The 15,079-nt window shown below is 36.9% G+C and overlaps 1 protein-coding gene across 9 annotated transcripts in view; it reads left to right on the top strand.

Annotated features, from left to right (window-relative positions):
- The window catches only part of LOC118746066 (protein alan shepard), a 342,147-nt gene that overhangs the window by 293,864 nt on the left and 33,204 nt on the right, over positions 1–15,079 (top strand). For 6 of the 9 annotated variants that reach the window (XM_036479807.1, XM_036479805.1, XM_036479811.1 and 3 more), the window contains exons 2-4: positions 826–1,064; positions 3,253–3,311; positions 4,426–4,550. In XM_036479807.1, coding sequence (XP_036335700.1) covers positions 826–1,064; positions 3,253–3,311; positions 4,426–4,550 — 423 coding nt within the window. The remainder of the gene's footprint in view (positions 1–825; positions 1,065–3,252; positions 3,312–4,425; positions 4,551–15,079) is intronic. The other 3 variants (XM_036479813.1, XM_036479808.1, XM_036479806.1) reach the window with 2 other exon arrangements.

Below are 15,079 nucleotides of genomic sequence, written 5' to 3'. Positions count from 1 at the left end.
GGCACCTTCCAAAATGTTTCCTCTTGCCGAAAGAGGTGCTGGTACCAAACCTTACGTTTCTGAGCTTCCATTAAGAAGATGCTCATATTTTACTCAAGAAGTATTGTGTATATATATTAATCAAACAATTGGTTAAGTAACCTAAGAACATTTCAAATTTAAATTCTCTACTAAAATATCACAAGCTTCAGTTGTCATGGCAACAGTAGCTTTTTATAAAAATCACCCATATTTTTGCCAGTTTCACAGAGATCCAGTAGCGCATTCAGTAGAAAACTGAAAGTTGGTACAGATATTACAAATATCAAAAGAAAAAAAACTATGGGGGTGCCCCGTTTTCTAGGATGACATTGTTTTTTTGCATACAAAAATTGGACCACTCTAATGTACATACAAAAAATATAAAACATAGATTCTTATATCCAAGTATGTGACTCTGACTAATGCAACTCACACGAAAAGTAATTCGCACAGTTCACGCCTCGACCATTCTACTTGTTGGTCGGCTAACTCGTGTTGATTTGTTGAAATCACATTAAGCCAACCAACCATAGGTACAAATGCGCACACAATCTCTTGCACTGCCCGAATCGTCAATAAAAACAAATAAAACATTAAGGCCGTATGTTGACATTTAGTTGACACAGGGCCAAGAAAACGAATATTTGTCTGGGCATTGTATGTACATTTGCAAAATTAATTGTACTATAAAATTTTCATTGTTCATTTTATGTCGCTTGCAATTGTACATACATACCTTTCTTAATTTTAAATATTGCATTTTAATGTTTACGTTTTTTTTTCTTTTTACTTTTCTCATTTCAGTACGGTCAGCGTGTACCAACTGCAGCATCGCCAAGTAATACAAATTCAAGCAGCTCATCCAATACCGGCTCACAGAGCGGAACTTTAAGTACTAGTCTGAGTAATACCAATACAAATACAACAATGGGTCCTAGTAACGGTACACAGCAACAAGGGGAACAATTGTCGAAAACAAATTTGTATATTAGAGGATTGCAACAAGGCACAACCGATAAGGATTTAGTAACCATGTGTGCACAGTGAGTATAAATCGCAATGTTTCAAAGGCAATTTTATTTTTTATGCACATAAAATCGTAAATAGAAACCGAATAGTTATTTGAAATGTCGTTTGCTCATTAAATTTTACTAGCTGGATTTCTAGTCTACTCTGGTCATTAGTTATGACCGTGGCAAAGTCCCCAAAAAAATTCAAAAATTGTTATTTTACATGCATATTGTATGTTGGTAAATATATGTACATAAGTATGGCCTTTTTGTAGAGAACGTCATGAAGATCGCAATGATTATCAATAAAAAAATTGTATAGCTCATTTTTTGGTCCTGGTATATAAAAAAAGTTATCATATATTCGACCTTTGATTTGATTAGATCTTAACAAAGCTTCTTGCCAGTTTGAGGAAGGGTTTTGGGCAGGAACCGACCGTAGCTATTATTTTAATTTTTTTTAGTACTAAGATTTTTATTTGGAAGATCTGTTTTTTAGTTACATCATGGCAAATCGATATTTTTTGGTTTTTAGTTTCTTGACCGATTATGATTGTTATTTCTTCGGACAAATTTTATCGCTATGATTTTGATTTCTTCGATCGAAACTAATCACTTTTTTATTTTTCATATTAAAGACTATGTTTTTCGACCGCTTTAAAGCTTTAAATCTGGAAATAACGGTTGTTTGATCGAACAACTAAAAATCTATTACTCTTGATCGAAAAAGTAAAGATCAGAAATTAAGAGTTAAATTTGATAGCAAAAATACAAATCCAATTTTTATGATTAAATTATAAATTTTATTACAAAGATCGATGAGCACCGGTCTAATATTGAAGTGTATATACATATATAAAGTGGCTCAGACAAGCGTACAAATGGTGATTTTTTTTTAATATTCATAATGTTTTTTTGTCAATATAACCAAACCTTTATAAATAATTTGCTAAAATTTCTATAAAGTTGCATACGCAGAAATTTTCTTAAAATTCAGTTTGAAAAGTTCGAAGTTTTGATGTAAATTCGCAGATGTTTCCTAAATTTTGTATTGAGTTTGATATTTTTATTTAATAAGTAATATTTCTATAAAAACTTTGCAAGAAAAATTTTAACTAGAAAAACATTGTGAATATTTAAATACAAAATCGCTATGTGAACGCTTGTTTAAGTCATTGTATATGTATGTATGTGTTTGTTTCTCCACTGCCTGTATATTGCATTTCTATGGCGTAAGCTTCAACCTGAAATACAGAGCTATCTTTCCCTATGCCGGTAAAGTGGACATTTCTGGGTTGTAAACCATAATTCCCTGTTCCGACGCCTTGATCGGATTTGTAGCCGCCGATGTGCAAGATGTGACTGTTCATCTGAAGTTGAGGTCATTCCTCTTTAAAATCTTGCAACTGCTGCCTCCTGTGCACTCATCCCTAGGGGGGAGAGAGCTCATTGATACCAGCCTAGCCAAGCAGTGATCCGTGTTATCAGGGATAAATTGAAAGCTCTACATATGTATACTAGAGCGTACAACTCGTGACCCATTTAAAACCCTAGTATTCCTAGGTCTGACCGCAGCAGCTTTACCCATGGTGGCGACTGACGCTATATTAAGCATTAGGGAGTGGTTCTAAGTGACTCGCTGGAAACGCACCAGCTTTCTGTCGAAGATCATGTAAAGTAGTTTAGCTAAATAGGTGGGGTTCGGTAGAAATCTGGTAAGGTCCCTCAAAGCCGATAAGTCTTCGTGTATGAAGGCTTTCTATGTCGACTTCACCATCGTTGTCTTCGTGAATACACCCTGGGTTGTTGTACCTACGCTTATTGAGCTGCCGACAAGCAATCACAAGGAGTCCTGTTTCTAATAAGCAGATAAATCCACCTCTCCCGGGTTTTGAGCACAAACGAGAAAGAGGGATAAAACATATTACAAGAAAGAGGGATAAAACATATTAAAAGCTCTTGTGTAATTCCTGTGAGGGAAATGTAGTTGAACCTTTGCTCTCTCACCTCGTCCCTTTTGGTAAACTCTGGAATGAGAAAAATATTTATATAATTACAAATATTTGACCTTAATACAAAAAAAATAAAGCGTTGTACAGAAAACTATTGGTAGTATTTATTTTGCTCGTTCTTTGAAGTGCATAAAGAATAGAACGATTCCCTGAAATTAAAGTTGTTTGTTTGCAAATTTAAAAAAAATCCTTTTTCTTCTCCTTTTCAGATATGGAACAATTATATCCACCAAGGCTATTTTAGATAAAACAACAAACAAATGTAAAGGTATTTTTTTTCTTCACCATTTCTCATCTTTATTATTTAGTACGTGTGTTTTTGTTGTAAGAATCTGAATTTGTTAAGTTCAAGTACAATATACAAATCGAACAAGATGGCATATATTGGTTAAATCTTAAATTTAAATGAAATTTAAAGAATATTAAATTGGTCTAAACAAGACAATTTGCAACTTGTAGCTCGTTTGTAAAGCAATTTGATTTGCGTTTTTTGTTGAAATCTGAATATTTTTGTTTTTTTCATACAACTTTTGACATATGTACATAATTAAAAAATAATAATACGAATAAGTAATGAAACCTAGCTTCTTTAACTCTGTGTATATAAGTACACAATTTTATATTTAAAAGGCAACGGAAAATTAAAAAAAATAAAATTTCGCATCCCTGAACTTTATATTTCAGATATACATACATATGTCGTTGGTGATACTGCAAAACGTTCTACGTCAATTATTGCCCTCGGTGCTTAAATGATCTTTTCAGTTGTATCTGAACGCTGCTGTTAATCGTTCCTCTTTGTCAACCGAAGGTAGAAAGTTTTTTCTTTGGTTTACGGGAGTACAACGATTCCCAGAAGTATTTCAATACGGTTAACAGACCATCTAAGCGCCAAGGGTAATAATTGACATATCCAGAACGTTTTACAGTATCACCGACGATATGTATTTTCACATACTCATTTATCGAAAATAACAATAATAATAATAATAATTTTTAACTCTTAACCAAACAAATATGTGCCGATTCTGTATTTTGTATCTTAACTTGTTTTTTAGATTTTCAACCAGATCACTCAATTTTATTATTGCATTTTATTAATTTTTAAAAAAATATTGCTAATCTCTTTTGTTTTTTTTTCTTTTACCTCTTCGAAAATTTTGTTTTTGTTTTTCTCTGATCCATTTCTAAAACTTTGTTTCGGTTTAACTTTAATCCTTTCGATACATTCATCAATGTTAAAAATTAAAAACAAAAAAAAACATTATTTATTTCCATTTCGAAATTAAATTTTATTTTATTCGTTAAAAATAATTTGTTTGAACAAAATACACGCTAATCTCACGTGGCGAAAACAAAAACAAAATATTCTTTCTTTTCAGGCTACGGCTTTGTCGATTTCGAGTTGCCAGCATACGCCGAGGGCGCCGTCAAGGGACTACAAGCAAAGGGCGTTCAAGCTCAGATGGCCAAAGTGGGTATCTGGGTGCTTCATAGGCCGGCCATTGTACGTTTGTTTGCATGCAAGTAATACTCACCCCCCACCCCCACTTCTATATAGTTGGTCTATATATTTTATCTAAATTTTTTTTATATATAATTTTTTTTTATTTTTGTTGGTTTTGTTCTTGATAATTTTGTGTACAGTCTCATTTCGATGATTTTCTTAAATTTGTTGTGGTTGGTTTTTAACAAGAGAAAAACAGCAATAAGTCTTGTCTTTTTTTGTTTTTTTTCTGTGTTTTTTTCTATGTTTTTTTCACAATTTCTCGTAAACAGGCTAGGCTTAACATTGTTGCTGCTACTTAAATGCAACGCTTAAAAATGAACTGCTTACAACCGCAAGTTTGCTATCTTTGCTGGCACGCTTGAATTAAGCTATAAAATTTATCACATTAAATACTGCATTGCTACACAGTAAGGATAACGACCTCTAGAGGGTGTGTGTGTGTGTGTGCTTCGTCTCACCTACTGTTTTTATGAGTAGCTCAGCATAATAATGACTTGACAATTATCAGCGCGTACACTGCTCCAACCAGATATTTGTTAGGACCAATACCCAACTAGTCCTTACTACTGACTACTTACTTTAATTACATACATGCGTATCTACAATTTGTCAAAAATTTTCCGAAACAAGTTTGTGGTAATTTGTGTCGTAATGGAAAGTGACACTTAAGATGGCACAACGCCAAAACCGGTTTCCGTTTTACGGAATTCACTCCCTTGGGACAGTTGGATATTTTTGCAAATGAAGACCTTGAGACATCAAAGTTGTCTCGGTTGTCCCAAAGGTCATTTGCTACGACTGAGGTGTACTCGTCTACTTTCCTCAGTAAATAGATAACAAAACGGTGGTGGTAGTGAGTTGACCGCCTCGTTAATCTGCATTTCCGAATCGTATCTAGTCATTGCATTGGCTATTTCGTTCCCTTCGAAATTGCCATGAGCCCCGCAGAGAGAGAGACGATGACGTGATTTGGTGATGTTGGCGATGCGCAAGAATTGCGAAAAATTTTTGACTTTAGACTGTCAACGAATATACTGATTTTCCTTTATAAAGTCAAATTTTCTATAGAATCCCACGCTAATTTATTTTCCTTCCTTTGAGCTGGTAAGCCTATCATTTCCCGTACCTAGTCCAGCGTCTTATTCATCCCTAGTTGGATATCGTATAGGAATGCCTAAGCGGAAGTCCTACAAAACCGGCATTAAATCTGTCTTGGTCCAGCCAGGCAAACAGAACTGAGGGATCTTTCTTCTCCTTGAGAGCAAGACAATTTCCGTTTTGTTAACTTTTAGCCCTTTTTCGCCAATCAAAGAAAAAATGCCCAGGGCTGATTCCATTAGTCCACAAGAAGAATTTTCATAACTAATATGATCCAAGACTCGAAAGTAGAGTACAAAAATACCTTCCCACAATTCTTCGAAAGAAATCATTTCTCACATTACCTTATCTGGTATATCTTCTTTTGAAAGAATATTAAGGCCAATTTATGGTCGAAGGATGACTGACTCTGCACTGTAAATAGGTGGGTCTAAAATGGACAAGCGATTAGGAACTGCTACATATTATTTAGCGTCAGTGGCAACGAGCAGTCACACTAAGAGATGAGCTGATTTCACAAGCAGTAAAACGAAAGCACTTCCTGTACACGATCCAGTGGACAAGAAAGATGTAGACTAAAATGCAACACTGCAGGCTTTCAAGACAGATGTGGGGAGCTTACAGCACAGCAACCTTCCAAAGTTTAGTTTATCTCTGATCAGGATAGCGCTATGCTACTGGTTGGTTTACTATTTACTTAGCAGGACAATTATTGTTAACATCACATGCCTTTAAGTTAGGTCTAACCCATGGTAAGATGTGCATGAGAGCATGAGATGCGGAAGGAATGAGAAGACTGTGGAGTTCATCTTTTCTGAGCATCCAACTCTCGGTAGGCTGATGCGCTGTCTCCTGGATGTAGGTTTTCTACCGCATCTGGAAGCAACCGAGAAAAAAGTGCGATAAAAACTGGTTTTATTTTGCCAAGAAATCTACTTTCTATTCCAAAACAGCATTTGATCCCAGGGATCGTGTTTTTTTTTGTGACGCTATAAACCTTATCAACACAGTGGCTAGCCAGTCTCACCATCCATCGAAAATATATTTAAATGTCTTCTTCTTCTTCCTATTCTTTCTTTGTGTAATTACATATCGTCACCTGAGTGGAAAATCCACCTATCTCGGCAGCCAGTTCGAAAGCGCCCTATCTCAGCTGAAAATACATTGATAGCGCTTTTGAATCGGTAGCTGAGGTAGGGCGTTTTTCAAACAAATTCTGAAATAGGGCATTCTTGAAAAGTTTTCTGAGATAGGGCGTTTTCGAACTAGCTGCCGAGATAGGTCGATCTTCCACTCAGGCACCGATTTTGCTATTCGAATTTTAAAAATCAAACTTTTTTGTATTGCTTGTACTGAACTTTCAGCACTGAGTAGGTAATCTTGTAACAGCATACAAGTTCTGGAGTGACAGTCCTCGGCCTGATATAAATCTGGGTCGTTCCGGTTACATCGACCCGACTGTCGTGGGAACGACGAAAAACTTATTTTGAAGTGCCGTGAGCCACGGTGGATTTTATATACTAATCGAAATTTTTTCAATGAAATGCGGAACTTCATCGACATAATACAGACCCCAGAGCCTATTCATGCTCACATTCATATGGCACTTACCGTTCATTGTTCTAATTATCGCCGTTTAGGCCAAATAAAAGTAATGGAAAGTTGTCATGCGCTGCCTCGTTATATAACTAAACTACAGAGTAGTTATGGCACCCACATAATTGCCTTTAGATGATTTAATGTATGTAATGTGTGATGCTGCAGTTTGTTTCCTTTTGGCTGCATTGAAGTTTACCATTGCTTTCTTTAAAGCAAAATATTGTGCATATGTACATATGTATGTACGTATATTTTTATACCTTTCATTAACATGAAATGGTATGTTTGTAAGTAACAGAAGAAGTTGAGATATACCCATCAAAAACTATACCAAAATGATAAGATTGTCGAGCTGAGTCGATTTACAAAGATCGGATTAGGTTAGGAGGGCGTGTGTGGAATATTCCATACTTTCACTCGTTAACAGAATTGTCCATTGTGAGTGCCGCTTTTTCGGCGAGTGTCAGGAGGAGAATCGTACCCATAATCGTGAGAGTAGCTTCAAGTCATTATTTTAATGAACAGTTCCACCTCCGCTATCTCGCTCTCGACTATTAAAGAAGCGTGAGCCCAAGTGCTTGAGGCGCTTCATCTGTAGACCTGGACATTGACACAGACAGTGATCAATTGACTCTCCATCGTCCTCATCGTGGCAGCTTCTGCTGAGATTACTTGTTGGTATTCGCCACCGTTGAAGCATTGGTGCTATAGCACAGTGTCCTATGATAACGCCGGTAAGGACTCTTACTGCAGATCTATTAAGTTGCAGTATGTTCCTCGCCTTTTTCCTACTAAGCCGCGGCCATAATAATCTGGTGATCTCAAAGTCTTCCCGTTTGTTCTACAAGTTATTAGTCGCGGCCACGGTTTATTCATCAATTTTCCTAACGTGATCACTAAACAGTGGTAGTACGGCGCTATCCGCTTCTACTGTTAGCATCTCTTAGCCACAGCTGGTCATCTCAATATTGCTATGTTCGTGGACTCATCTTCTCTTCAGTTCTGCTTGACTGTCGTCAAAGATAGTGGCTTTGTCTTCTGGAACTCTACTGCTAAGTAAAAGACTAGCCGTCCTCTAGTAATATTGAAAAAATGCAGCGATTACAGGTGAAATATTATGTTTTGCCCTTCCTGAGATGCGCTACTCACTGCCCCCGATATGCCAAGGCGTGTGAGTCTTTGCCCTTTCCTTTTGTTTTCCAGTTATTCCATTTGTCTAGAGCCCTTCTCCATACCAAGAGCCCGTGGGTTGCAATTGGCCGGATGATTGTGGTGTCCTTATTGCTTTCCAAATGACCCTTTGTGCGTGTAATACGCTGCTAGAAATTTCTTGGCTCTCTCCTCTAAATGCTTTTTCCACTTAAACTTACAGTCCAAAATAATCCCGAGGTATTTTGCTTCTGGGGAGAGTTTCAAAGTAGTTTCCCCCAATTTCCGCGGAGAAAAAGTGGGTACTTTTGTTTTCCTTGTAAACATTACCAGTTCTGTCTGGGAGGGATTAACTGCGAATCCATTCTGGTGGGCCTACTTAGAGATATCACCTAGTGGACTATACATGAGTTCATTTATCGTTTACAGGAATTTGGCAGTGATAAGTATCACTAAGTAGTCGGCATAGGCGAAACCCTTATTATCCTTGTTTTAAAAATCTCCAGAATTTCGTTCGCCAACAGGAGCCAGAGGAGAGGGGATAGTACACCCCCTTCGGGCGTACTCCTGGTAGTTTTCCTTCTCACAGCATGGAGTCAATCCATGCCACCATAAGGCGCTGTATTCCGTGCTCAGAGAGTGCCATGCTTATCGCCTCCGTTCGGGTATTATTGATCGGGTTACTTTATCCAATAGCTCCCGCACAACTGATTATTCAGATATGAAGTTTGAAACGGCAGACCTAGCTCAGAACCAGATGATGCTGCAATATGAAAGAGGAATTAATCTGCTAGGTGGCGCAGGAGTAGAGATATTTGGAAAATTCGTCAGATTTATTTCATATTTAAAATGGAAAGAAATACCTCCGCTAAAACTTTAACGGTTGTGTGGTACGGAGGACGGCTTCTCGTTTTTCTATTAACCACTAATTAAGGTTTGTCTTCAAATTGTTTTATTTACTTCTTACTAATTAATAACATAAAGTCTACTAAGAAAATTGTCAAGGTCTTTGCTCTATAAGCGAAATCTCCCATACCATTGATTTTTCAGATATGTACATACATACATATAACTTTTTGCGATATATCTCCTTTATGTAGGCAGTTAAAACTTTGGAATTTTGTGACCCATTTACTTATCGATCATACTTATCGAGCTTACAGTGAAAATCATTAAAAATCTGTGCTTTTTAAGTTGTATCATCCATACCATTGATTGTTCAAATATGACTTTTTGTTATACATATAACTCATCCATGTATGTATTTATGTAGTTAAAGTGAAAATTTTGAAACCCACTTTATGTATTATAATCTCTAGCTCCGAAAAAAACTTATCAAAAATGCAGTAGTTACTGGATAATTTTGCGATGTTCGTGAAAGGTATGAAGCCTAGGGCATAGCTGAAGACAGTACTGTCCTTACTTGTTACAATTAGGTATATACATACATATGTGCCTAACTACACTGTATGTATGTCCTTACGAGTTCAAAGAACTTCGCTAATTGTTGCCATTCGCTATGATAGCCATCCCTTGAGCCTTCACGCTCCGTCTCGTTTTCCTCTCTCTCTCTCTCTCTGTCTCTCTCGCTTTCTCTCTGTTTATCATCCTTCTTGATTTCATAGCGTTTTTTTATGCCACTACAATGATGGATCATAAAAGGAAAATTACATTATTCGTAGTCGCACTGCATGGCGCCTTTACCGTACACCCACTTACTGATACATATAAAAGTATATAGTACATACATATGTCCGTACATATTTGTGCCTGGAGCTACACACAAATGGCTGGCAAACAGTGATTATTATACGATTTTTACATTGTTATTGGCGGCCGCTGTGGTGTGGTGGTTAGCAGTGCGCGCTTCCACTTCGCAGGGCCTGGGTTCAATCCAACATCAAAAAATAAACACAAAACAAAAAAGGTTTTTCTCTAACAGCGGTCGCCCCTCGGCAGTCAAGGGCAAACCTCCGAGTGTATATCTGGCACGAAAAACAGCTGCTCATAAAAATACAATCGCCGTTCGGAGTCGGTGTAAAACTGTAGGTTCCTCCGTTTTGTGTGACAACATCAAGGCGCACGCCACAAGTGGGAGGAGAAGCTCGGCCAAACACTAACATATGTATGTATGTGCAAGCGTTCATCTATTATTATTATTATTTTACATTGTTGCCGCGCATCGATGCGCGACAATAACTTAGCCAATTGCCATTGCTTGCTGTTGCTAGTCACAATTACATATACATAATTACATTCCAAGGAACTTTTGCAATAAAATGAGCCTGGCGGGAGCAATGTTCCTTATGTTCCACGAAAAAGTAATTTAATTAGCCGGAATTCTATATTAACAGTAATTCGCGGCGCTAACGGCCAGCTATCTAATAATAACTAGCGATAGTGCAACGTTTGTGCGAGTTACCAGAAAGTCGTTTTAACAACTTTTATTATTTCTATGTAAAGTGCACATATTTATTTTACTTTACAACTTTTTTTGTGCTAATTTTTTATGAGGAAATACTAATTCTTTTCGAAAGTTGACGCGCAAACGCAAGGTAACTTGACTTGAATACTTTCTTGTAAGTAAATAGTACCTATGTACTCAAAATAGGTATTTAACTTATTTTCCAATTACCGCTTTACAATTTTCTTTACAAATTTCTTGTTCGTTTTTAGTTTATTCTCTTAGTTTTTATTTTTGTAGTTTTCCCCAATGTCCCAAATACCTTTACTATTAGTAAAATACGCGTAGATACCAAAAACATACTTGAAACAAATGTAGTTACATTCATTAGCAAAAAAAATTCAATAGACATTCTTAGTATGAGTATATTATACATGTATGTATGTTTTTTTTGTGTATTATTTGTAAAAACCATTATTATCCTTTTGGATACGACTTTAATTTAGGATCTAATTACCATTTTCTTACACATTTGGTATGAAAATTATACATATTTAGATCATCGTATATGTAAATGTATGTAGCTGTAGTTTGAGAGCGCTTCGGAAGGTTTTATGCAGAAGTGGATGTGAAATAAAGATTTGAATCGAATGCTATTTTTTGAGAGAACTAAGACCCCACAACTCCGTCTTTAGTGCCGGCTTTTATATTCATTTTCATTTAATTGAACAAAAAATATTCCAAGGCCTAGAACATTTCTAATGGTCAATGGCTTGAAACTGGAGAATGGGTTCGGCGGTAGCGTCTTTCTAAAATAGCTGTAAAATGAAAATTTCATCTACCAGACTCTATATGGTACTGACTTTGAGGTGGAGTTACCAAAAATGCGAAAAGCAAATAAGCCATATTTCCATTTACGCAGGTAGCTTTTAGGCTTTTACTTATATCTCCAAATACTAGTCTACTCTGAAAATCTATGAGTAACTCGGCTAAGTCCTACACTAGGCAACGAGATGTCAGATTCGTTCCTTTTAGCGCTCCTGATAGGGTTTTGCATTCTCTTTGCATTCTTCCATGATCATATTCCCTTAAAAAGCACTATTTTACAAAGAGAACATAGTGAATAGTCAAGGCATTAGGGGTCCGCCATAGCCGAGTGGTTAGGGATGCGAATTTCCACTCGGTGGGACCAGGGTTCGCGATCGCCCCTCGGCAGGCAATGGCAAACCTTTGAGTGTATTTCTGCCTTGAAAACCCTTCTCATAAAACCATTTGCTGTTCGAAGGCGGTCAAAATATTATTAATATTAGGTTAGGTTAGGTTAAACTGGCAGCTCTGAGAAGAGATCACTTGGAGGCCACAAAGCCTTAATAAACTCCTTGTTCTTCGTTCGTCGAGCCGTGGCGCTATGCCATGCAAGTGTGCAGATTTTCCCACCTACTGTTGGTGGCTGCCCTGGTTACTCTATCGATTTCTGAAGACAGAAATCGCAAAGGAGGTTTCACGATCTGTATCACATTCGTCTGCTTCCTAATTTTACGGGACACCACTATGCCCAGCAAAAATTGATTATGTGTTGCTGTAGAGCTAGTAGGGATCTTTGGCATTTCTTAACACATATCGAGTTAGTCGTCGCCGCCTAACCGTCAACAACGAAGGCAAGTTTAGATGGAGAGATAACTCCTGAGAGAAAACGCCAGATCCTGTTCCGATATCCATTTTGGAGCCGTCCGCGAAAATGGGTATTTCGTCATCGCTGAGAGCAATACTAAATTCCCAGTCACCACTGTCGGGAAAATGGACATGGAATTCCGATTGAAGTCAGTTTCTGTGATCTGATAGTCGCAGCCACTGTACTCCATCGCCACTCTGTCGAGGATTGAGGCGTGCCCCTTGCAAGTTGTTCGCAGTCTGTTAGGCGCCCTGAGTCGTAGAGCGCTGCGGCACTTTTAACGTATAGGTCTAGGGGTGGAATATCAATGAGTGTCACTAGCGCCGCCTAGAGCGTTGAGTAAATCGCCTTCGTTGTGCATAGGCATGTTTTTCGTTGCACCGTTTGCAGGTTGAGTATGTAGTATTTGGTGTCAAACGCCTGCCATCATGCCAGCACGCCATAGGTAAGAATAGCTCTAACTACCGCCGTACGGCATTAACCTGTTGAAACACTTGCTTTTTCAAATAAAATTGAGGATGTCCAGGAGTTCCACGACTGGGGTCTAAGCCAGATTTCCCTAGACATAGGGTCCGAAATTGATCAATTAATTCCTCCTTATTCTCATCGGAACAGCTTCTATGGAGAGAGCTAGTTGATATTCGCAGTCGCTGAAGCATCGGTACAATATCACAGTGTCGCGTGAGAGAATCGCCGCTTAGAATCGCTGAGAAAAAAAAAACGTAGTAGATACACACATTCTAGTGCTCACATTAGTTACACACATTATTGATGTGTGCATCTGAATGCATCATGCACTTTATTTGCTCTACCAGCACTCATTCTAGTTAATAAGTTCACCCCTATGCTCAGAATTTGTGCGCACACAAAATACACGCGGTCGTATTAGATTTGATGACTGCAAAGTAACTTCCTCCATAAATCAGCTAGTCCATTTACAAAATGAATGAAGACGATTAAGTACCTTTAGATATTGACGTCCATGGAATATCAATTCCGCTACTCATTTATTCAAAAATCTTAGTGGTTATTTCCGATGAGTTGCTCTCCTTTTCATCACACATAACCACAGTCGCAACTGGAGTACAGCGTTTCTCAACTACGTTGTGCCAATATGGTAGCCGTAGCTTCTAGTACACAGTAAACGAGATTAGATGTAGATTATTAAAACTATTCACTCTCTAGCATCGTTAGTTCGAGTTGCAAACTTACATTAAAACACTTTAAGACAATGTGCCAAATTGAAAAAGCTTCTGTCATTTTGCCAAATTGGCAGTCCTGAAGTTCATCTAAATAAATGCGCAAAAAAGTGTATTTTTGGTGCAAGCTTGTTCTAGCTTTCATCATAGAGACCAGAAACTGCAAGCAAACAATTTAATTAAGCTTTATATGTATATATAGCCGCCATAAAACCCCTGAATTGTTGAACAAATTTCCATTATGGTGAGTTCTAGAGTATGGAGAGTAATGGCGCACATGAATTTAGGTCTTACGAATCCAAGTAAGGAGCCAGATACCTCAATGTGATGCTGATCCTCTGATCATCTGTGCATCCTTCTAACGATTTTTCCTCTTAAATTAGTTTGTAAACAAGCAATGTCAAGGCAAGAAAGCCAAAATCTGTATTCCAAACCATTTTAAACATTAGACGCAGATCGCGACGGTCCTTACGATTGGAAAATCCAACTGACAATAAGTTTTCTTCAAAAGATTGATCGATGAGTCGATAAAGGCGTGATTGAAACGAGCGGCAATCCATTGGATGAACCGTTTGGTCAAGCAGTGCAGTTAATTTTAAGTGGTCTATTAATTTTTTGTTTGATAATTTAACTAATCCAAGGTGCGATAATCACCGAATTGATGTAAAGAAATAATACCTCCACTGCGTATTAAACCTTCCGATGTCGTTGAATTTTCTTTCAGTATCAAATATTTAGTAAAAGTAAAAGAAAACTTGTTTTTGATATAACTAAAATATATCTCTCTCCAATAATTCCTTTAGCAGTAAAGTGAGAAATCTAATTTAGAAGTTCGTTCAACGAAATGTAGGTAACTGCGTACCATGTTTACTTAACAAAAAAAAAATCCATACCTTACCAAAATTGTACACATACATATAGTAAGTTACAATTGTCTCTCCATTAAGTAGGTAAAGTATTATTGTATGTATGAATTGTACATAATACCTATTTTAAAACTAAATGCTTAGAAAATAGAAAGTAATTGAAAAAAAAATATATATATATTATATGTAACTAAAATGTATATTTTTAATAAAGACTTTCTTTTTAAGAATCGTAGGTAGTGAAATATAAGTAGCTGATATATAGTATTATATTTCGTACTTCCGAACAAAATGTCTTTATTTTTCATAAAACATAATACACTACATAACAACTTAAAGTACTCCCAAAGAAGGCTAGGGCAATACCGCTGTAGGAATATCCGCTCGTTTTCGTTTGTAGGTAATCCAAAACTATAGTGCTTGTCATAACTATACGACACGCATACACTGGCAAGTTTTAACTATTTATTTTTTTATTATATAATTTAAACTATTTTTTTATGCAAATATAGTTCATTGTAAGTATAACAAAAAAGCCA

This window comes from Rhagoletis pomonella, unplaced genomic scaffold (genome assembly GCF_013731165.1).
Source record: "Rhagoletis pomonella isolate Grant_MI unplaced genomic scaffold, Rhpom_1.0 Rhpom_scaffold_00010, whole genome shotgun sequence".
Classification (NCBI taxonomy): Eukaryota; Metazoa; Arthropoda; class Insecta; order Diptera; family Tephritidae; genus Rhagoletis; species Rhagoletis pomonella.
The sequence above is the reverse complement of the archived record's forward strand: the minus strand, read 5'-3'. Positions and strand labels throughout refer to the sequence as shown.